Source organism: Nanorana parkeri, unplaced genomic scaffold (genome assembly GCF_000935625.1).
Source record: "Nanorana parkeri isolate BGI_ZX_2015 unplaced genomic scaffold, ASM93562v1 scaffold816, whole genome shotgun sequence".
NCBI lineage: Eukaryota > Metazoa > Chordata > Amphibia > Anura > Dicroglossidae > Nanorana > Nanorana parkeri.
The window spans coordinates 396886-419389 of NW_017307084.1; the positions used below are offsets into that span (position 1 = coordinate 396886).

The 22504-nt window shown below is 37.0% G+C and overlaps 1 protein-coding gene across 2 annotated transcripts in view; it reads right to left on the minus strand.

Moving 5' to 3' along the window:
* PTPRK (protein tyrosine phosphatase, receptor type K) overlaps positions 1-22504 on the minus strand; it is a 389585-nt gene that overhangs the window by 38034 nt on the left and 329047 nt on the right. The window contains exons 17-24 of one of the 2 annotated variants that reach the window (XM_018565134.1): positions 14876-15036; positions 12505-12540; positions 9537-9548; positions 7156-7340; positions 6886-6973; positions 5947-6023; positions 5713-5730; positions 479-520 (exon numbers count right to left, since the gene is read on the minus strand). In XM_018565134.1, the coding sequence (XP_018420636.1) occupies positions 479-520; positions 5713-5730; positions 5947-6023; positions 6886-6973; positions 7156-7340; positions 9537-9548; positions 12505-12540; positions 14876-15036 (619 nt within the window). The remainder of the gene's footprint in view (positions 1-478; positions 521-5712; positions 5731-5946; positions 6024-6885; positions 6974-7155; positions 7341-9536; positions 9549-12504; positions 12541-14875; positions 15037-22504) is intronic. The other variant, XM_018565135.1, reaches the window with a different exon arrangement.

The following is a 22504-nucleotide window of genomic DNA, read 5'->3' on the forward strand; positions in this document are numbered from 1 at the left end:
GAAGAGACATATAGGGTTTTTATAGAGGGGGGAGAGGAGGTATATGTAAGCATGCAGGAGCAGGTAAAAAATACGTGTTTGTTTTCAAACTTATACTATTACTGTATATAGTACTTGAAGAAAGATGAATAATCTTCCTCTATTGCTATAGGAAATCAGCTGTGTATAGGAAGATCATTTCTTCCATTATAACATTTTATTGTGTATATTCCAGTTCATATAAGTTTCAAAAATGTTCTCATAAATAATTGTAAACATTGTTAAAGTACGGTACATTTTAAGTTTGCGACCGTTCAAGCTTGACTTAAATTAAAACTTTAAAAACAAGTGTTAAAACAGAATGAATGTTCGCATCTAACTTAGGCATCTCTGTGCAACAGAAAATAGTCTTTGTTTCAGTATAGGTTTCCGAATGAAAATTGAATGTTGCCAGGAAGCTTAAATGAAAGCAATTAAATCAGTGAGCAGAGCAGATTCTTTTACCTTGGGTGGCAATGTAATGGCTTGGCCTCTGATATCCCTGAAACAACAGGCAAAAAATTAATTCTCAGCAATCAACAGGGTGCATTAAAATGATATGAACTAATGAAACTGTCTAGCCATTCACAACATTTTTTAGAAAATAGAAATCACAGAGGAGGTGTGAGTGATGATTATCATTATAGAATGTATAATTGAAGTAAACTGTTAAGGTGCCCATACACCTTACAACCATGGCAAGACTTTTGTTTTGCGATGGTCGTAAGCTAATTAAAAGCTTGTACGATCTGCCCATCTTGGACAGGCAGATCATACTTGCGCTCATCGAAAGCCTGCCCCGCCAAGGGGCGGGCTTCCGATGACCGCAATGTTGAACGGGCCGCGTGCGCACACCGGCCCGTTCCGCAGTTGTCGAACGAGCAGGCTAGAAACCCGCCGACAATCGTACGATTCTCGGCGGGTTTTCTAGCATGCTGGTTCGACAAAAGATGTGTGACCGTACAGTTAAAACGGTCGAACGTCTTCCATACACCTTGCGATTATCGTACGATCGCGGGATTTCCCGTGATTATCGAACGATAATCGCAAGGTGTATGGGCACCTTTAGACTTAAAGAATTTAACTGTCCAAAATAAAAAACACATCTAGAAATTTCAAGGCAGCATTTGTACTGCTAAACCAAAAGCAGTGTTTTCAGATGTTAGCATATACTAAAAAATATTTTTAAAAATTAAATTCAAAAGCAATAGTGTTTCCACTATTATTCTACTACTCCTTTGATTATGCATATAGAAAATACATCCTTGCAAACATTTTATCTAGCCTCTCACTGGAAGAAAAGGATCTAACTGAATGTAAATGAGAGGCTCTCAATTGCAGATAATAAAATTCAATTTGCAGAAATAAAAGCAATGCGCTGCATGCAGGGAGATGTTAAAGTAATTGTGTCAGTCAGCAAACACTTTGGGCCAAAATGTTAAAAGCAGCCACAAAAATTCAAACATCTTTCCAATAAGCGCTAAACTAACTTCAGCAGCAAGCTCACGAACACCTGCATGCTGTTTATGGTTGGATACTTTTGGTGGTTTTCTAATACACATCAAACAAAAAGGGACACCAATGCTGTACAATTGCTCTTTTAGAAACATTTAAACCCTCTTATGTATTTTAAATGATAATCTTTAGGTTCTTATTCCTAGTGTTTTATGTATATTTGTGGGATTTAATGTGACTGTTATAGTCTCTGTATGTATTCACTGTGTACAGTGATAAAAAATCAAATATAATACAATTTAAAATTCTAAAGTTATTTTAATGTTATCACTGCATTATTTTAAACTACTTTAATCCACCATAACTTGTATTGGTAAACCACATATTAGTCTTGGCACATATTTCCTTTGAAGGCCCAGTTAAATTCTGGGTAAAATACTTGTTTGTGGGTGATAGGATGTGGGTCTTAAGTCAAACACCTTAGATTGTAAGCTCTTTGGGGGTAGGGACTGATGTGAATGTGCAACTATGTAAAAGCGCTGCGTAAATTGTCAGCGCTATATAAATAGCTCTAATAAATAAACCTCATGAGCATTGGTGCCCCTTCAAAAAAGACATCACTAGTAGGAGCACAATGGAGAAACACAGATTCTAGAACTGAAAGCCTCTCTTTAGTGCCATTTTTACTAATCTGTATATTCACAACATTTCCTGTACATAAAGAATGTATTCATTCAAACTACTATGGTTTAGTACTCAGACAAAGGCAACATAAACTGTTTAAGCAAATTTATGATTGTTTTTTACTTTTACAAAACATTATTCTAATAACATTTTGCCAAGTATCTACTGGCTTTCTTAAGTTGAATAAAATTAGGTTTTATTCAACTTAATCAAAATATCTCTAAGGGACAGAAATGCAGGGCAAACTATGACTGCAGAAGGCAGGAAACTATAAATATGAACACCAGACTGTTATGGTTAAAAAAAAAAATTCTTGTTGCTATTAAAGTGACACTAAACTCAGGAGTTAAAACTTCTAAATGCATTCAAGTACCTATTGACAAAAAAGTATCTTATTTGTGTATCACTCTGCTGTAGATCCTAAAATTATCTCTTACTTGGTGCTGACACTGTCCTTCCTTCTGGAGGGTGGCTACTTTTGTTCCCCATGGTCCCTGTGTGTGCCACTGTTCCAAGCACGCTCCCATGATGGGCTACAATTTCACATTTAGCTTACTAATTTGCGTTGAGACTGTAGTCCATCACAGAACCTTTTTATGTTTGAACTCCTGAGTTTAGGGTCACCTTAAAGTAATAAAAGAAAACTCTTAATTCCCGGTAAATGTTGTCATATCATTTCTAAATAGACCCCTTATTGTTGTATAAGCATTAAAATAAGTCCAAGGTCAAACAAATGTGACACACACACACACATATTATATACTATATATATATATATATATATATTTATATATATATATATATATATATACACATACATACACACACTCAACAGCCACTTTATTAGGTACACCTGTTTAATTGCTTGGTAACACAAATTGCTAATCAGCCAATCACATGGCAGGAACTCAATGCATTCAGGAATCTAGACCTGGGTGAACACAACTTGCTGAAGTACAAACGGAGCATCAGAATGGGGAAGAAAGGTGATTTAAGTGACTTTGAATGTGGCATGGTTGCTGGTGCCATACGGGCTGGTGTGAGAATTTCAAAAACTGCTGATCTACTGGGATTTTCACACACAACCATCTCTCGGGTTTACAGAGAATAGTCCGAAAAAGAGAAAATATCCAGTGAGCGGCCGTTGTGTGAATGAAAATGCCTTGCTGATGTCAGAGGAGAATGGGCAGACTGGTTCTCGATGCTAGAAAGGCAACAGTAACTCAAATTACCATTCGCTACAACCAAGGTATGCAGAATACCATCTCTATACGCACAACACGTTAAACATGGAAGCAGATGGGCTACAGCAGCAGAAGACCACACCAGGTGCCACTCCTGTCAGCTAAGAACAGGAAATGGAGGCTGCAATTCGCACAGGCTCACCAAAATTGGACAATACAGTAGAAGATTGGAAAAACATTGCCTGGTCTGATGGTTCTCTATTTCAGCTGCAACATTCAGATGCTAGGGACAGAATTTGGAGTAAACAACAAGAAAGCATGGTTCCATCCTGCCTGTATCAACGGTTCAGGCTGGTGGTGGTGGTGGTGTAATGATGTGGGGGATATATTCTTGGAACACTTTGGGACTCTTAGTACAACTTGAGCATCATTTAATGCCACGGCCTACCTGAGTATTGTTACCGACCATGTCCATCCCTTTATGACTACATTCTCTTCTGATGGCTACTTCCAGCAGGATAATGCACTAGGTCACAAAGCTCACATCATCTCAAACTGGTTTCTTGAACATGACAATGAGTTCACTGTACTTCAATGACCTCCACATCACCAGATTGCAATCCAGTAGTGGTGGAATGGGAGATTCGCAACATGGATGTGCAGCCAACAAATCTGCAGCAACTACGTGATGCTATCATGTCAATATGGACCAAAATCTCTGAGGAATGTTTCCAACACATTTTTGAATCCATGCCACGAAGAATGAAGGCATTTTTGAAGGCAAAAGGGGGTCCAACTCCGTAATAGCAAGGTGTACCTATTTAAGTGGCCGGCGAGTGTGTGTGTGTATATATATATATATATAATATATATATATAATGTATATAGTGAAAGTTTATCGAATACATAGCCTGTAGATTGTACCTAAACATCTGAAAGCCCTGGAAAATACATATATGCTCTTAATCAATAAAGCAGTGAAATAAGCAATTGATAAAAAACAAAAAGGCAAATGCAGTAATGCAGATAACTAATCAGAAATAATCTGATCTGTCTGGACGTTGCTTTTTGCACTGCCCTATGAATTAAGCTTCCTAGTATCAAGCCCATTAAAGTCATATAGCTATAATAAAAGCATAGGAGATGAATTTGAAAAGAAACTTCAGTAAGCTGTAATTAAAAAAAAAAAGTTTTTCGCTCTACAATATTTTTCTATCGTTTCCACCAGCAGAGATGTTCCAATACCTCAATATGACCAGGCAATAATCATAATTAAATCATCCAATCTCATCACCTATCTAGTCTCTGAAAATTGAAAATGGGCTACTATGCAAATAAGCTTATCTCATAATCTAAACAAAATTTTCTTCCAGCTCAGATTTAAAATCACTAGGAACCAGTAGAACAGGAGCCTTGTCTGTGCTTTGACATCTATAACATGCTGATTAGTGTTATACAGATGACTGTTTGGGGCAGAGAGCTAGAGTTTCCAAGAGCAGTAACAGCCTTTTAATAAAAATTGGCAAACAATAAATCTCAATTGTCCCTATTTTTAGACATTTTAATTGGAACTTGTGATGTTGAAAATAAGTTAAACTGGTAAAAAAGCAACCAAACTGAAAAAAATGGTAGCAAAAAAAAGTAAACAAAAATATGACACGTTCCCTTTCCCCTGCAAATAATAAATTACATTAGGTTTAAGGTGTCTTACATCACTGCCAACATTTTCAGAAGAATACAATGGCAGACATTGATTTCCCTAGGTTATCATCATAACCAAACTGTATATGCCAGTTTGATACACTTTAAAGCTTTCCCAGCAGGTGTGGCTATTCTACTGAAATTACACTGGTGTTATGTTACATGGTCAGTTTAGGCGTACATAGTACTAAACTAATGTAATCTTTCAACATGGGACAGTAAATGTCAGTTATTTTACTTGCTTTTATTTAATTGCAACCATCGCCTTTAAATTTACAGTAACACATTTGAACAATCTAAAAACATTCTAAAAACACTACAACATAATTTTTAGCAAAAAAAGTATGATGCAATCAGACAACCAATATCAGAAATAAATGTGAGCATGGGATGTTTACCATTGGGAAAAATAGAAAATATTTCAGGGATTTTTAAAACAAAACAAAAAAAAATGGACTAGTGCCAGGTTAGTGTATTCTGGCTACAGAACTACTCAAAAAAAAAGGAACATGACAAAATGGAAAGAAAAAAATGTAACAAAATTAATCAGGTGGAGCATGCACAGATGTTAGGAAAATAAGCATTAGTAGGAACTACAAAGTAACTGGGAACAATGTCTATATTAAATGTTTACTGTAGGGTTCTGTTATTTACATATAGTGGTACTTACATCCCTGTACAGCCAAATCTACAGGCCAAACCAAAGTCAGGTGTGAAAGAAAGCACAACAATGTCAGTGATTACTGAGACTTAGAACAAGGAAAGTGTACAGTTTCTCTTCTTTTAAACACTTGCAGTCAACTTCATAGGCATGACATGCGGGGAAAAAAATAAACACACATATACAACAGGCTGAGAGCTAAAGGCATGCAGGGAAATAGCAGGGGCTGTGCAGCTCACTTACATCAATGTAATTTGCATTTATGTAGTCAGACGAAGGGTCATCTTCCACTGGCTGAAGGATGACTCTTGAGTGGTCATCTGGTCAGGAGAAGAAAACAAGGACTGTATAAGAATGCCCTTTGCTTTATGGAACAGCTCGTAATAGTATGTTACCCTGTTCTGACAATTTGCACACTAAAATCCACACTAACTGGAAAATGAAAAGCATTCAAGCTACCCTAGCAACCCGATTGCAGCTGCACTGTAGAAAATTCAAGCATTTTCTTTGCTTTGAGAAACCTATGTTACTCTCATAAGAGGACTACAACATCAACCATGTAACCGTATGGAAGAAACAAAAAAAAGTAGCCCAGCATTTTCAAAAAGTAACAAAAGAAGCTCTTGCTGCAATACTCATATATTCTATAGTTCTGTGCCCTGAAGACGCACCACTACAGATGTCCAGCATCTGTCCTCTTCTGGGTTGAATGATGGACAGACTCATTCAGCCCACTTCCTTTGAGCTCTGAATGTCATGTAATGCAAACAACAACAAAAAAGGTTCTGAAAAGTGATGTGGGATGGGACTTCTTTTTTTAAGTTGGAGATCTGCTTCAACAAATATGGCCAGCAATGTGTACAATCAAATCTGAAAGGTTCATAAAACAAGAAAGTAATATCTTCTTCAAAATCTTTTCAATTAAAAAATGCTGCCATCAAAAAGTATGAAAACTCCCTAGCTGAACTCACAGTTTGCTTTATGTGCAGTTTCCTTATACATTCTTAGAAATCAGATATGAATAAAAGGAAAAGGAGATAACCAATGTAAGTGGGTTTCATTTGGAGAAGTCGTAACTGATGTAAATGGGCGTGACTTGGAGAACCTCATAACTAATAGAAGACAGAGGGACCCTCAGAAGCACAGATTTCATTTCAACGATGAACACAAATATAAACTTACAGGCAATGATGTTTCCATATCGGTTCTTTGTTCGGTTTTGGTCTTTCTTAGCAACGTCCCATGAAGCAGATTGACCCTCAAAGAAACTCTGTAATATTAAAATATACAATTCACCCCCATAAACACGAGTCTTTAGTAAGAGAGATGCAAAAAGCTTCCTTTAGGCCAACAAGTAAAAAGAGTAGAAGATGAACATATATTTGTGGCACACTATCTTGCTATTCCTTGATAGCTAAACTTTTGTTTTGTTTTTTAGATTGCAGCATTTACCTCATACTCCTCTTTGAATCCATAGCTGTCAGATGTCTTCATAAGATTTATATGTTGTAATAAGTCAGCAACTCTTATGGCTGGATGAAGCTGGCCAGTTTGGTACGGAGATTCTGTTCCCTCACACAGGTAGCGAGGCACATCTAGAAGACGGCTGGATTCAGCTGTTGCTGTGTGGTTTTCATCTACAAAGAAATAAAGAAACATAGATAAAATGTTGCAATTAATGCAATCATGTTTAACTTATGTATGTAATTAATTGTGAAGTGCTACAGCAAGAATTAAAATAACGTGGTGAAGACATGTTGGAGAGTCAGACCGCTAAAAGCAGAGGCTCCCCTTAACACTGCTATAATCAACGGTGCTTTTGACTGGGGCAGTGTGGGAGCAGCAGGTATGAATTTCTAACCGCTTGAAACCTGGGATACTGTGTGTGGGAGCAGCAGTCCAACTCTTGAAAGTGCTGCCAGTTGAGGATTTTAAACATTGCAGGTAGCAACTAAATAAACCTAAACAGCACATTTATATTATTGTATATGCACAGTATTAAAAGGAGAACTATGAGGCGAGTGATTTTCACTCAACCTCATAGTTTGAGCCGACGTGTGACAATGAAACTATCACATGTCGGCTCAATAGATCGGGAAGTGAGCGAACACATACCGCCGCTCGCTCACTTCTCGATCATGTCCCTGCAGAGAGCTGCGATTCCCCCCTCCCTGTTCCTTCAGCGCTGACTAGCGGAACGGACGGAATAGGGGGCGGGTACAGCTGGCTCTGCCTCTAGATAGGCAGAGCCAGCTGTCAAATCACGCAGCTTGGTGGATCTCGAAAGTAATGTCGGGATCCGTCCCGGCTGTGGCGGTCTCAGTATACTGGGAGCTGTAGCTCGTGGTATACTGAGCTTTGGGTCACGGAAGGAAGCTAGTTTGTGTCCTCCCGTGACCCTTAGGAGAACTATGGGGAAAAAAAAACTTACCCCATAGTTCTCCTTTAAATATATTGGGTAGATTTGGGATTTAATGTTAAAAGAAAATGTGATCAATGTGTTTTATCATATTTATGGGATATCCATACTTGCTTACCACATATAAAAGGGCATGCTTCTTTTTTACTAATGCCTCACAGTGATTGTGCTTTATTGTTTTATTATCTCATTTCTCACCTATAACACCGCCCATACTGACTTTTTTTTTATTTTCTTACAGCACTCGCATGCCAAAATACATCTGGGTTAATGATAGCACATTTTTTGCTATATGTACATAATAATTTCCCTACGAAAAGTAACAGTAGCATATAAATAAGTATATTTCTATTTCTTTTATAAATAAATTAGACAAAAGTCACAAAGTTTACAAATGATAACCTTTTACTGAAAAACCTGCACATTCAAGGTTAACAGTATCTTTAGGAAAATAAAAATAACCAAGTTTAACAGCACAGCTATTAAATTAAAACCAGGATCACAAAGCGTTACCATTATAGGAAAAGTTGGGCACGCATAAGATGTTAATGGAGCAAGTGCTGGATCCTAGAGTAGTCTTCTCTAGTTTCCAGGATGTATTTAGCTTTATCTCAAGTTTAATTTTCAGGTTTAGGTTGCAACTCCTAAAATCTACAGCTTATTTTGTTGTACATTGGTGTTTATTACTGTAACTTAATGCAAAAAAAATGCATTGTAACAAAATACTGTCACCTTTATTGAGCTTCTTAATTACTTTGTAGGATAGTCATGGTCTTTCCTTGACGTTTCTGTGCTAGGACTCAAAAATAAATACAAAATTGCCCTATAATCCACTTTAACACCCCTGGGATTTTTTCTCAGTTCAATGAAAATAACCAAGTTTGTTGAAGGCAATCTGTTTGCAGGTAGAGATTCTGAATAGTAGATCATACTTAAATCAGTGCAAACATCACAAGCATAATGGTTTACTGTTTCAAACCACAATTTGTGAAGACAATGTTGTTACTTATTTAACATGATTAGTGGGAACCTTTTTTCACTTCATATTTAACAAAATATACTGAGCAGACCAGAATGTAATATTTATTCTAATGTAATTAAGCAGGCCTTTTTAAGGAAGCTCAAGAGTAAATGTTCTGTTGAACGTGTATGACATTTCTTTATTTCACTGTTGCAATAGCTTAAAATAAGCCAGACCTATGTTGCATGCCTCATTGTGTGTGAGGTACAGAGGATAGGCAGCTGGCAGCAGCAGCTGGGGGTGGCAGGCTGGCAGCTGTCTGGAATTCAATGAGTATCACCAAGATTGTTAAGCCTACCTTCCTAATTATTGGGAATGTCATCTAAAGAACTGATTTCACCAACAGGAAACTCTGATAAAAGTATTAATATGATATAATAGTACACTACTTACCAGTGATTGGCACTGTACCAGAGCAGCAGAAAAAGAAAAACACAAACATGTTTCTGTATGAAACCTTGACAGGAAATTAAGACTACTTTTTGGTAGATATACAAAATGGTGGTATGCTTATGAATAGCGGGGATGGGTGAAATGGATGAACAATACAGCCAGGCAGACAATGAAAAAAAAAATACGTGGATAATTGCGAGGACTACTTCCACTAGTAAACCAAAAAGCAATGTGCAAAGTAGGAAATGATCTATAAAGTGTACACGACACTCAACGCTACATCATATCTGAATTCAGAAATAAACAAAAATTATTATGCAACAATTATAAAATGTTACATCTAAAAAAGTTGGTAAATTTTTATTTGCATCAAACTGAAATTAAATAGTTAGCAGAACTAATCTGTACACATATGTATACTTACTATACCTAAAATGTTTAATCATCTATTTGAATTTAGATACTTTTTAACATTTAAATTGAAACTGTACTTTGCTCATGTTGGACAGGGTAACAACAAATTTAAAAAAAACTTTGCGCACAGCTCCTAAGCAGCAAGCACTAATTCCAGGGATAATATCCACAATATGAACAATAAAACATTAATATTGTGCCTAAGCACTTATTAAACTTCCTTGATAATTATGCAACACTCGTATTATATCATGCAGCACCCTGATGAAGTCACGTGTAACTAAGATGTAACATACACAGGGAGGAGCTTTGGAGTATACTGAAAATGGCAGCGCTGCCATCTGTACCAGGAGATTTGATCTGACTTTTATGCGTTTTCATCATTCTCTTTTTGGGAGTAAATTTTTATCCTATTAAAATTCGAATGTGGTTTATGGAGTACACTATGGAGTTTTCGTTTTTGTTTCCGCCTGCTATAATTGTTAAACCGAGTGGAAGTGCAGCAAGTGAGTCACTATTGGTGATAGCTATACACATAAGCTGCAGAGTGGAGGAGGATTTGTTTATTGCCAGCATTGGGTATCACCCCAACAGAGAATGAAAGAGGGAATAAGCGTTTATCAGACCTTTATACCCAAGATTGATTCTTGGGGTGAGAGTTATTCTATTGGGAGTGAATGGCACAGGGGATTGTGTCTTTGCTGAATACACATTTTGGATTGGGGCACATAATTTTATATCACTGCACTTATAGTCTATTTATTCTAGTGGACTCTTTTTTATGTCAATGTTGCACTAATAATTACGTGGATTTTGAAAAATAAAATATATCTATGTATATAAATAAAGATCTATATCTATATAGATCTATATATATCTATATATATCTATATATATATATTTATCATATTTTGAAAATGAGCAGGATTTAGGAGTGTTAAAATATCTATATATATCTATATAAATATATTTATCTTATTTTACAGATGAGCAGGATTTAGGAGTGTTGCACATTAATCAAGGAAGTTTATTAAGTTTATTAAATACTTAGGGGTACGAGCACAGCACAATATTAATGTTTTATTGGGCAGGGTAATACATTAACTTTATAGGGGCTGTTTTAAGCTATACATGCTCCCCTGTGCTTCCCTGCCACCCCAATCCACCTGAGCAGATTTGGCACGACACTCACTCTGGCCCTTTCAAAATGCAGTAGTTGATGCTTGAGCAGCCAACTCCAAGGCTTGCATGTTTTCACATGGGCCAGAGAAACATAGAAAAGAAACTCTGGCCTTGTGGTGTCAGATTTTGGTAAAATGGGAGCACAGGCAATGTGAATACAGCCAGCTTATTGTTCCCTAGCATAGGAAAAATACAGATACATTTCAAAAGGAAAACATTTTTTAATATTATTCAAATTAGAGGATAGACGTTAAAAACACATAAATAAAGCACTTTTATAATAAAATAAATGATTTCATACTTCAGCATGAATACTGAAGTGAAAATGACAGGATCATATTATCTATTCCTGTCCACTGAAATTAAATGCTTTTTGAACGCTCAATATTATTTTTGTGTTTACGTGTCCAGGTTACCAGCTGGCACTCATTTTACGTGAGCCCACATTTCTCTTTGTTTTATCAAGATGAAAATAAATTCCTCAAAATAGCTTCATATTGCATGCTTATTTGTAGCTAAGCTTTTACCATAGAAAAGTTAATTGGAAAAAAGGTGCATCAGAGGCGTGAAATAGAAAATGGAACCTGAAATAATCTACCGACTACAAAACCACAATTCTCAGACACAACAGATACTATCTTATACCAACCACTTTAAATGATATGTTATATTTAAACTGTACCTTCTTTGGAATTAATTGTGCAGGATCCTCACAACCAGCCTTCCATGTCAGCTCACTATGTTACTGCTGCTATGGGCATGTTTTAAAAACTGTTAGTTAACTGGTAGTTAACTGGTTATACCATGTTATTTATTATGGAGTTTATTGAAACATAATTTGACCAGGTTTACGAGTTGATGTTAAGGATCACAGAAATGTTTTTTGAAGCCATCTGATGACTATCAAAAGAGAAATTCTTTGAACAAAAAAAAATCGGAATGCCCACTTTATGAATTTAGAACGTGAAGATGCTTCTTAACATACATACATTACAGCTAAAAGTAACAAAATAAAGTTGTTAATTCCCAGCAGTCTGGTCATCCTTATTCCACTTTTTATTTAAGCTAATGTCCTATGAGCTGTAAATACATTAATTAGCAGGGGTTCTCTGGGACCTGAGAGTCATTTTAAGGTTTTTTCATGCAAAAAAATCTTGAGAACGACTGCTGTAGATGTATAAGCTGGTCAAGGTTTGGAACATATGAGCTACACTGGCAGAATGTACAGTCACGAGCAGCTGGAAAGTGGATGAATATTTCCACAAGACATGTTCCTGCTAACTAATATTCACTAAAAGACTGCTCTTAACAGTGAGTCACATGCAACAAAATCAATCATGCATGAACTGGTGATGGTAGACTAGGTCCTCACCTAACACAGCGGTCGGCACAAGTGGATCATTGGGCACTGCAGGAAGACAAAGCTCATGAAAATTCACATTACCTCCAGTATGGGCAGTTGGAAACACAGACAGACAAAGAAATTAGCACAAGCCATCACCGGCTATTAAAAAGGTGAATTCTTCCAGCAGGCCAACAATGACTTTGTAAGTACATTACAGACCTACAGGAGAGCTCCAAATTGGCCTTAGATCTACAAGCTCAAAGATCTGAAAGCTTTTGCACTTTACAGTAAAGGAGTGAGGGCCCTTGCTTACATTTCAGCAAGTCTGTAGATAATCACCCGTCACTTACAATACAATAGAGCTTGCCCTAATGCTGTTAATTTGTAGGAAAAACACAATACGAATGCATGTGTTGATCTTTAAATGACATGCATTAATTGTGGATGGATGGGCCAATTTAAAAAGCTGATGTAACAAATGAATAGCTCTGGCATATCAATGATCATTCAAACAGCCATTAAAAGCATTGCTGCAAGAGATGCATGGAGGAAGCAACTAAAGAGCGGAGAAAAGAAGCAGATACAGTGGATTTTAAAGTGACAAAAACCATTTTTAAAACTATATGAATATTGTGTACTAGCAATAAATATTCAGCACCAGCAGAACTGCAAGTAAAACACTATAAACCTCTGTATTACAGAAAATAACATTTCTACTGACCTCTATCCTATAAACCGAAAGGAAATATAACATTATTAAGAGGAAGAAATGTCTCGAAGCTAAACTTCTGGAATATAAAAAAATATTTTAAGAGACATTGGATTTTATCCAGGCTTTCCTACACATTGTTTAGTGCTCCCTAATTGTGTAAACCCCACCACTATATGGGTTGCCTCTGATATTTCTGGGTGTGTTAAAGGCTTTTTATCGGTCCGAGAACCCATCTACCTCCCTTCCAGCCCTGTGTGTTAGTACCTCAGGCAGCAGCTGCAAGTGAATTCTTACAAGAGTTTATATTGCAGCACAGTCATTGTGAGCGTTTTGGCACTCTGGCTGTACTTGGCAGGCACTTGGATATAAGCTTATGCTGGCATGCAACCTTCAGTGAACGCATAACAGGATTACACTTGAGAGAGAGCCACTGTGAGAATGCTCCTGTCACCCTGATAAATGCATATGTCTGGGATCACTAAGAACCATTAGTATGCGCTGCAAAGATGCAAAGTCCACTGCCACTGGAAACAAGATGTAGCTGCCTGGGAGCAGACAGCACTGTATGGACACATTGCTCCATTAATCCAATTTAAGAGTCTCTTTAATGCAGCTGTGTAATTAAAGAGACCCTGTCACCAGACTATTTATTCCAATGAAAATCTTCCATTATGTTTTATGTACATTTAATGTATTTTATTTATCTGAAAATGTATCCTCTGTGAAGATATCCAAAAAGGTGTGAGACTGTTACTGGATGTGACCATCTTATATTTGCAATCAAAAGCCCCAGCACATTCAGAGCTGTCCTTCAAGTAACAATCTATAGTATTCCCCTTATAAGTGGAATTCACAAATCCTTTGCTGGATAGGAAAGTTCAACTATATGAAATTTTAGCTGTGCATTTAGCTATTTACCTAGAGTCCAGCTTAAATACGGGTGGTCTGATAGATCTAGTAGTATTACCAATTCATAACTAGAAGAGAATAAACCCAAAATCAAGTTCACCAAAGACAGATACATTGGTTTTTAATAGAATGCTGGAAAATCCAGTAATGTGATATTTCTATTTGGGTCTGCACACCTGTTGCAGCACTTATGATGCATGCCTATTCTCTTTGCTGGTTTTCTTGCAGTTTTTATTGAGCAGAATGCAAACAATTGTTGGAATAACCACAGATGGTTGGCAGCAAAGCCAATATCTACAGCAGAGAAATCATGCTGGTGCTCTCCTCTAGAAGCCAGTATGTAATTTAGCCATTCAGACTATACCTATAACTGCAAATACCACTTTTAGACAGACTGTCTCTTTAAATGTTGATGCCGAAATGTTTTCTGAAAGTTGTACATCTAATCCAAAGAGCAATTTTAAAAATACATATTTGAACTCTTAATTGGGCCTGGCAGTTTTTCACTTGTTATCTCTGTAGTTTACAGTAATAAAAGATCATGTACGAGAGAGCAATAATCAACATATGTTCACGTCACATCCCATCAAGATATTCTAAGTAGCACAATTTTTTTCTTTTTTTTAAGTGCTGAAATTTTAGCATTACATTGATTTGTACCCTCAAATAAATTCATACATTTTAAGACCAGTCAAAATATGAATGTTGTTTATTTTGATAGTACTATGCCTTCAACATAAATGTTTTTGGATCTTTTATTGCCTTCGGAGTACTTACATCTGGGGGTGAAGTTGTGAGAGTCCATGTAGGTAATAGACAGTGGGTCTTCAGCATGCAGAGTGCTTTGGTCAGCATAGCTTCTATCCATTGCATTGACCATATGAGTCATCTCCTGACGTGTGTTGCCCATGGCATCCTTGCGCTTCTTGGCCAGTTTACTAAAAGGGAAAGTATATTTTAACTACATCACTTGTATAGGAGAAAAACATCTTAAGATGGCACAACCTGTCAATGCTATTTAATGTATAATCTAGAAGTATACTGTTGTTTTTTCCAGTATTCATATGTCTGAATAACCCAATAACACAATCTACCAGGGTCACAAGTAGTTTGATGTTTCGCTGAATTTTTGACAATAATAGTTAAGACAGCTGAGAATACAACACTATAGTAGTTGTCAAATAGTAGGCTGTATATGATCATGTAAATATCTTTGTAGTCTTTTTCACTGTGATCAATTGTCTCCACCAATATTCATCTGTGGCATACTGCAAACTCCCAGTGACAAGCAACTCACAATATTCAATATCTTGTTGTGGTGTAGCTACTGGTGTAACAATCAAAGCAACATATTTGAGATTCCTTCATACACCTAGAATATCCATAAGATAACACAATATAAATATTTTAGTAAGAAGACTACATGATCAAGACAGCAGTGCACCACCATACAGTGAATATCAGAGCTATAAGAAATATCTGCCTTGTGAAATGCTGGAAAAATACATACAACATACATATTAAAGGGAAATTTTTATCAAAACAAGCTTCAGTTTATTGATGAAATATGCATGATAACTCAACAGTATTTTTCACAAAGTGACAGTCTGTTAATGTCTGCATTAAGCAACACAAACTGACCTACAGTAATTTATAATTTAGTGTGTCGTATCTTTCTAAAATATAGTAAATGCATTCAGGGATAAAAAAAAAAGACATTAGCCAAGGCAGCCACTATGGTAACAAACAGCCAAGACTTACCACTATAGAAAAGTGTAACTGGACAATTTAAAGCAAATCTGCAGCGTTCAAAGTTATAAAGCATTATTTACACAGAAAAGGGCATCTCTAGGACATCATAAGCACCCAAAGTATTGTGGCGCTCAGGAGCTCTATGGGGAAACATAAGCTCACCACACATTATAATCGGATTGTACATTCTCCTTTAGATCTGCAAGCAACTATATAGTGCAAGAGTCTACCTGGTTGGATATAAATTAAATGAATGTTAAAGCGACTCTGTAATGAGAAAAGTATGGAGGTGCATTGCATTCCTTATGTTTATACTTGTTCCAGGTCTGTGACTCAAGCATTGAAGTCAAAGCATAAGTAAAACAGTCAGGGAACTAACATTTACAAAAGAGAATAACAATGTCAGCCCCCTAAAATGTTCTTGTGACAGAGTTACTTTAAGGTAGGTGCTCATATTACATAGTTTATGTAAATGTCAAATCTATTGTACAATCATATTGTATGTGTATGGCGAAATTAAAGAAGAACTCCGGGCAAATACAATTTTAACCCTTGCTGTTGGGCTACCCCTGCACTGCAAGGGTTAAAAGCGGACCTTTACCCCTTTCACTCAAAATCACATCAGCATGCAGCTCTGCATGCTGATATGAAATCATCTTACATTCATTAAACATTTTCATTTTACTTACAATCTCTTGTTTTCCACTTCCTGGTTCCTTTTAGCAAAAGTGATGTAATCGTGCCCAAGCGTTGCATCCTGGGAAGGTTACATCAGCAGAGCATTGCTGAGGAATCTCATCTGTAATCTCATGAGATCTCAGGGAAAGGCATTTTCCTCCCCTGTGGTGATATGCATGGTCACATGTCCTAGTCACATGTACCAGAGTTCCAGGAAGTAAAAGGAGATGGATTAATCTTCCCTTAGTAAAAATGGCCACAAAGAGAAGAATGGGGAAGAAAAGGAAAATAATGTATGCAAAGAATAAAAAGCCTGTGATTATCAATAGGTATCTGTTTGTAGATTGTCACTAAACATTTCTAAAGGTGTATTTCTTGTCATTTCAAAGATAAGGGTAAAGTTCCTCTTTAAGTGCTTGTTTTGTCTAGGAAGCTAAAATAACTTTAGTTATGCTTACTCGAAGCATCTCCCTACCCCTTTTCTAAAGTGATCTAGGGTCCAGTGAGTCATCATGTCCTATACAGTGCATAGGACATGACACAGATGGACATTCCATCACTGGAGCGGTGTAGGAAACAGGGTGTAGGGACCAATCTAGGAGCCAGATAGTATTGTGGCTTGGGTAAGTATAACTGTTATTTTAGCTACATAGACAAGATGAGCACTTAACCCCTGCAGTGTGGGGGTAGCCCCACTGCAAGGGTTAGGATCTTATCTGCATGGAGTTCTTCTTTAGGCCTGGGTATCTTTTAAGCAGGGTAGGATGGGCTTTACAACTTTTCCCCCTACAGGTTAACTTAAAGAATTCCAGGCAACAAATGACAACAACCAATGACCTGCTAATGTAATCTAGCAAACACTGCAGCTGTAAAGTCAGAAGTCCACTCAGTCTACCTTCATATTACTCCCCTGCAACCAGAATCAAACCAGCTTCTCACATGCCCAATGAGAGTACTTCCTGAAGTATATGTTCGGCAACTTCCCCACCAATCAGCTTCAACCTTCCAAGACAGCTTTGAATTGAATTGTTGGCTACTCCTTAGTACTGACAGTGTTACATTAAATAAGGTCTAAACCCCAAGTAGTAAGGTTTAAACCCCAAATTTAAAAAGGCATTTAGTTTGCTAAATAACGATAACATGCCATATTTGTGTTAAATATAATTCATTTTCTTTTTTTTACTTCTATTTTTAATCTCAGTGCTACTGGTTTTCTCCAGCCTCTTTTAGCCACTCGTGCTGTCAACCAGAGCGCAGAGACAAAGCAGGACCACATTTAGAAGACAGTTCTCACCCTGTAACAGGAGAAGCCTTTAAGGCAATGGCAAGATGGCCAGGTATAATTTTATTTAAAGACACAAATTTAAAAAGATTGAAAACATGTAAAATAACAATACCATACCAAAAACTTAAAGGAGATTATAATGTCTGGGCTTAGATCTACTTTAAACCTTCTGAAGCAGAATAGAGCTATAGTCAGTGTGTTTAGAAACAAGTCTCCTACAAAACAAAAAAAAGAGACCGGTGTGGACTAATGTTCTATATGAATGCCTGAACAAAAAAAAAAACCTAGACCAAGTAGTAGTTTGTGCCCTATGCATGTATTTTAACCCCTTCCCGACCGATAGTGGGATTATCCAGTCATGATTGTTTAGTTCATTAACAAACAGTGACGGATAATTGCGTCATTAGGTACAATGAGCGCTGGTCCGTAAATTGAGTTACTGCTGTTGATGGGTCATTTGGGGTCTGAGGCAGACCAACAGCAGATAAGGTGGTCACAATCCTGTGATCACAGCAAGAGCTGATCGCAGAGCCGTGACAGCCACAGAGGCGGCAGCAGCTCACTGTATATTGTAAACTGCTATCTAGCTGTGTGTTACAAAGTATCTGAGGAGAATGCTGTATTCTACTCAGAGATATTAAGTGTCAAAGCCCTTGTAAACCAAAAATAAATCCTAGTTTAAAAAAAAGTTTTTAAAATCTTTAAAAGTAAAAAAACATTTTTTTAATAAAAAATGTATAGGAAAGTCGAGGAGGCTATTGAAGATAGGAGACAAACATACCACATTCTAAAATTGCTCCACACTAAAATTGTATTTTGTGACCTTTAACTCCCAAAATAAACTGAAATCCCAGACATATGATATACCCTATAAATCAGGACAAATACAAGAATTTATTAGGAATTACTTTCTGTTAGCTACACTATGTACACATTATTATTGCCAAAACTGGGGGGAAAATAGGTTTCTTCCTTTTGTTGTATTTTATATTTAAAATATTTTAAAAGAATTTATATATGCATATGTCACATCAAATTAAAGCCCATTTTGTCCTTTAAAAATTATATATAGTATGTGTAGGTGCAATGCATGAGGGAGATACAAAATTATGTTAAACATAGCAAAAATGCTCCGGTCCCCAGAAGCGAAAACATTTTCTGAAGCTGTGTCACTAAGGGGTTAAAAGGCATAACATGATTTTAAGAGCAAAAACAAAAAGGTATCGTTGGTGCAGACACCTAGAAAAGGCCTGCACATAACAGCAACAGCTTTTAGTGCCTTTAAATGGCATAAATGAGCTGTATTTTTAACAGGAAAAGCACTGACACTTGCTAGTAGCAAGTGGCAGCCCAACATTTTCATGGGCCAACAGGAATAAATGGGGGGAGCAAAAAAACCTCCAACACTACCAAAAAAATGTTTGAGGTTAAAGGCCCACTCATTTTGTTTTGGTAAAAGAACAAAGTTGCTTTAAAAGAAAACTAAAGCCAAACCTTTTTTTTTGGCTTTAGTCCTTATTTGGGTCACAGCAGTACATTTACTAATGTACTCCTGTGACCCAAAGTTAGCATCTAGCAGGCTAGACAGTGCAGAGCTGCTCTACAACCGGGAAAGATCCCGACAATATTGTCGGGATCCACCCCACTACCCGATTGACAGCTGGCTCTGCCTTTCTAGAGCCAGATCTAGCTGTGCCCACCCCCTTCCTTGTCTGTCCCGCAAATAAGCACTCAAGGAACAGAGAGGTGAGGGGGGGAAACCCTGTGCAGTCACCGCACTCTGCAGGGAGAAGACCGTGAGCTGATCGATCAGTGATTCATGATCGCTCAGTTCTCAATCTATAAAGCCAGCATGCGACACCTGCAGTGTCCCAAGCCAGCTCTAAGTATTGGGAAGCGTGCATTTTACTCTCCTAATATTTCTTTCATTTTCATTGGAGTGTACCTTTAAAAGTAAAGAGCAATTAGCAAAAATGGTGAGCAAATTACGGTAGTCCATCAAAATGAAATACACCTAAACTTCCATCAGTTGAGTCATCAAAAACACGCACACAACACAAAGTTAATATACCTACCTTATTTCACCTGCATCAGACCTTAGGCGATGGTGTCAACATCCTTTTGGGTGATATTCAGGGAAATGGCAAGGCCAAAGCTCACGAGAGGATACTACTGAACTGTGCTGTTGTGAGATTTGGTGTACTTGGCATTCCCCAGGATATTGGACGTCACCCCCTGCAGCAAGGATTTTATCATTTATTTTGGCTTCAGTTTAAGATAGGCCAGCAGAGTGTTAGCACTTCTGCCTTGCAGCAATGGGTTCCCTGGTTCGAATTCCAGCCAGGACACTATCTGAATGTTCTTCTTGTGTTTGTGTGGGTTTCCTCTGGGACCGTCGGTTTCCTCCAACACTGCCTTCCTGCCTAAATTGGCCTTAGTGTGTATGTACGCATGCATGTGAGATAGGATGTTAGATTGTAAAATTGTTGGCACTTTATGAATACCTGTAATAAATTAAATACATTTAGTGGACCTAACATGGAATTTTAATATACACAAATCATAGAAATCTCCTAATTTCATAAATGGAAAGTTTAATGGTTTAATGCATTCTTTTTTTTTTTTTTACAAAACTATGTTTACAAGTTTTAAACTAATGATTTATAGTTTTGTATACAGTATATGTAATTATTTAGATTACAAATAAACATTTTAAACACCACACACTGAAGCTACTCAGTTTGAAAAGTATGTACAGTCTGCTAAAAACTAATGTATGTATGCGCGAGAGCAGTCCAAGTTTAGGAGCCCATTTACACCCCAACATAGTGCTGCAACGTACCTACATTAAGCAGCTTTGTCCATGCACAAAAAAATGCCCATAGCCTGGCTTCCGGTGTATTTTAACTTTGCTAGGAGAGAGCATGAGCGTGTTCCTTCCCTTGTGAAGTTTTGTGCCGTGTGTGCAATGTGATTACCTTGCTAGCCGAGTTAGTCCTCTTACATCGAGCTTGCGGCCTAATGGTTGCAGTTGGTAAATGTTTAACATGTCTTATTAACATAAGAGCTAAACATAAAGTCACTAAATTAAGGGGTAAAATTTCAGGTGATAAAATGGGCAAAAACTCTTAACATATTGGTAAAATCAATATACATTTTGCCAAAATAGTATACATTAATAACTTAAATTAAACATTAGGGGTTACAAATAACAGCAGCTTACCACACAGGTTAAACTGCAAGAATTGAGGTTTCTGAAAAATTGACAAAATATGCATTTAAACTATTTATAATGTGTGATCTTATATCAAAACCACAATGAAGATGGCTTTTATATTCAGTAGCCAGAATTACTTTTACCCAGTTGAAATATAAATGACACGGATGTTAGTCAACTGCTGCAAACGGTATTAAGCCATATTTTTAATGAATACAAATGACTGTTGAGTTAAGGATCTTTTTTCTTTCCTCCTTCCATATTACATCAGCCAAGGAATTTCATTTTCCCTGTGGCTAATGCACTGAATGTTCCCCATTATATTGCACAACAGGATTATATGCAAGTGGCACCACATCAGCACCTTTATTAGGTACAAAGGCTGCTTTAAAAATTGATGCATGTCACAATGTCTATCTCATTTAATAGCTTGCTCCCCACATTGACAGCTTGCAATGTAATTTAATGCAGCACTAGCACAAAGTTTTTGCAAATATAAAAGGCACGCAGACTGACACTAGATATACACCTAAAAGGTTCCTAAATTCTGAAACTGGATATCTTCATTACCTTCAAGACTGCATCTAACAAGAATGATGTATACTGTTTCACATAGGCATTAAATGGCTCTTATAAGAGAGTTGATTGTTTACATGCAATTAAACACAGCTACAGGATACTAATACTGTATATTATATTGCAAACATATCTTCTTCTGCTATCTTCCTCTAGTGCAACAACTGGGTGATTAGAAACTTAGAATGTTCCAGACCAGTCATTAGCTGTGCTATGGCCAATATAGATGATATATCTCAGCTTGTGTGTTATCTCTATGTGTCATTACAGCCATTCTTAAAGTCTAAACAGCAATTTTAGAAATATAATCTTATTCACATCAAGTTATCCCAAATTTTTTTAAAAATTAACCAGCTTGACACACCAGACATACCAGGGTAGTTTTCCAGAGGCTGCAGGGCCATGAGTATGCATTTAGATAGGGAGATCTGGTTGCCAATGGCTTTGTACCCATAACACATTACTTTTAAATGTCCAATATCAGAAAAGAGCAAACATTTATCAATACCAATTCCCTTGTTCTGCGCTTTAAATTTCTGATCTGCACAAATTAAAGTGTATGCAGACCCTAACAATGAACACCTTGCATCTTTTGGCTCCTTTTGGGGCTGTTAAAAACCATTTAAAATCTTTATTTAGATCTGTTTAACGTGTAAAATAATACCCGTTAATCCTGCCATAAATGCAGTGGTGACTTGTACACTTGCTGTCCTATCGCAAGCAATTTAATGAGCTTGCTTAGTTCATGACTGAATTACATTTAAGGAAAGGAGGAGAGTGTTCAGTAAGCTCTAAAACACTTCCTGTCCTAGTGTGGCAACAATGCTTCTACTTCGATCTAGCAGAGTGATTGAGCATTTTAATCCTATGACAGGAGGTGTATTACTGGCAGGATCAC